At 30.8% G+C, this 1368-nt stretch overlaps 1 protein-coding gene across 1 annotated transcript; it reads left to right on the top strand.

Annotated features, from left to right (window-relative positions):
* The first annotated feature begins 632 nt into the window (after positions 1-632).
* LOC119665087 (pupal cuticle protein Edg-78E-like) lies at positions 633-1165 on the top strand. The gene is made up of 2 exons (XM_038074403.1): positions 633-644; positions 725-1165. Exons 1-2 carry the CDS (start codon positions 633-635, stop codon positions 1163-1165), a joined length of 453 nt encoding a protein of 150 aa, XP_037930331.1.
* The last annotated feature ends 203 nt before the right edge of the window (positions 1166-1368 follow it).

Raw genomic sequence — 1368 nt, 5'->3', positions numbered from 1 at the left:
AGTATAAATTTAGACGTGGCCAAAACTGCGTAGGGTACCTGGGTTTAGACAATATTTACCAAAGGCATAAAAAAGTTATCTCCAAAACTTTGCGAATTCCACGTAAATTTATTTAGTGTGAAATAAAATAATGCTCTATGAATAAATCAATAAATTATACGAAATTAGAAATAAAATATTTAAAATGCATAAAAAATGAATAAAATTAACTGCAGCCGGGCCCAGACTTGCCGCCGCGCCATCAACCGTACAAGAAACCTTTTCGAGTGATCAATGACAGACAGGTTCACATGCGTACAATCACTTTTATATATTAAAAAAAATATATATGAACATTTAAAGATTATTAATATTATAAACTAAATATTTTAATAATAGTATTAGTCTTTAATGATGATACAATAGACTAAAGTTATTAGACTAGTTCGTTTGGATTTCTTTAGAAAATAATATACAAAATAAAAATAACAAAAGAAGTTGATATTTCTTGAAATGCTAAAAGTTGCAGTTTTCAATGTGATTGAAAGATGTCAAACGATTTAGTATAAATTTGTGGCAAATTTTAATCTTCAGCATCAATCAGCTTCGTCTTTCAAACAGTGCACAACCAAGCATATTTCAAAAATATCAAAATGTTCAAGTTTGTAAGTTCTAAGGAATAAATTAATTAATAAAATTATTAATTTTTATTTATTAACTTATGTTATATTGCATCTATTTGCAGGTCCTCATTGCTGCTATCGCCATTACAAGCGCGTTTGCTTACAGCGACCCTAGAGATGTACACGCTGAGACTTTGAAATATCAGAGCGATGTTAAGGAAGATGGCAGCTACCAATACTTGTACGAAACATCTAATGGTATTGCTGCACAAGAAGCTGGTGTTGGTGGCTATTATGCCAATGGTGGTTTCGCATACGTTTCACCTGAAGGCGAACACATTCAATTATCTTATAAGGCTGATGAAAATGGTTTCCAACCACAAGGTGATCACTTGCCCACACCACCACCAATTCCATATCAAATCTTAAAATCATTGGAATACATTCGCACCCATTCCGAATATGATGTTCCACAACAACAATATCATGTTCCAGTACGACAACATCAAAACCAATACAGAGCACCACAGAAGGCACAATTTGGACGTCAAAGACATTTCTAAGGATTATTTTTGACATTTTTATAATTTTTATTGAATTATATAAAATAATAGAAGTTGTGTATGTAAATAAATTAAAATTTATGTGATAATAAATTTATATTTTTTATTTAAACTTTTATTTCATTTTTAAAAAACATGGTTTTTTAAACAAGGTGACGCAAATCTGAGAGGTGAGGCCCTAATCGGGGATATTAAAAACTACA

The sequence above is a fragment of the Teleopsis dalmanni genome, unplaced genomic scaffold (genome assembly GCF_002237135.1).
Source record: "Teleopsis dalmanni isolate 2A unplaced genomic scaffold, ASM223713v2 unscaffolded_contig_3460, whole genome shotgun sequence".
Taxonomy (NCBI): Eukaryota; Metazoa; Arthropoda; class Insecta; order Diptera; family Diopsidae; genus Teleopsis; species Teleopsis dalmanni.
The sequence above is the reverse complement of the archived record's forward strand: the minus strand, read 5'-3'. Positions and strand labels throughout refer to the sequence as shown.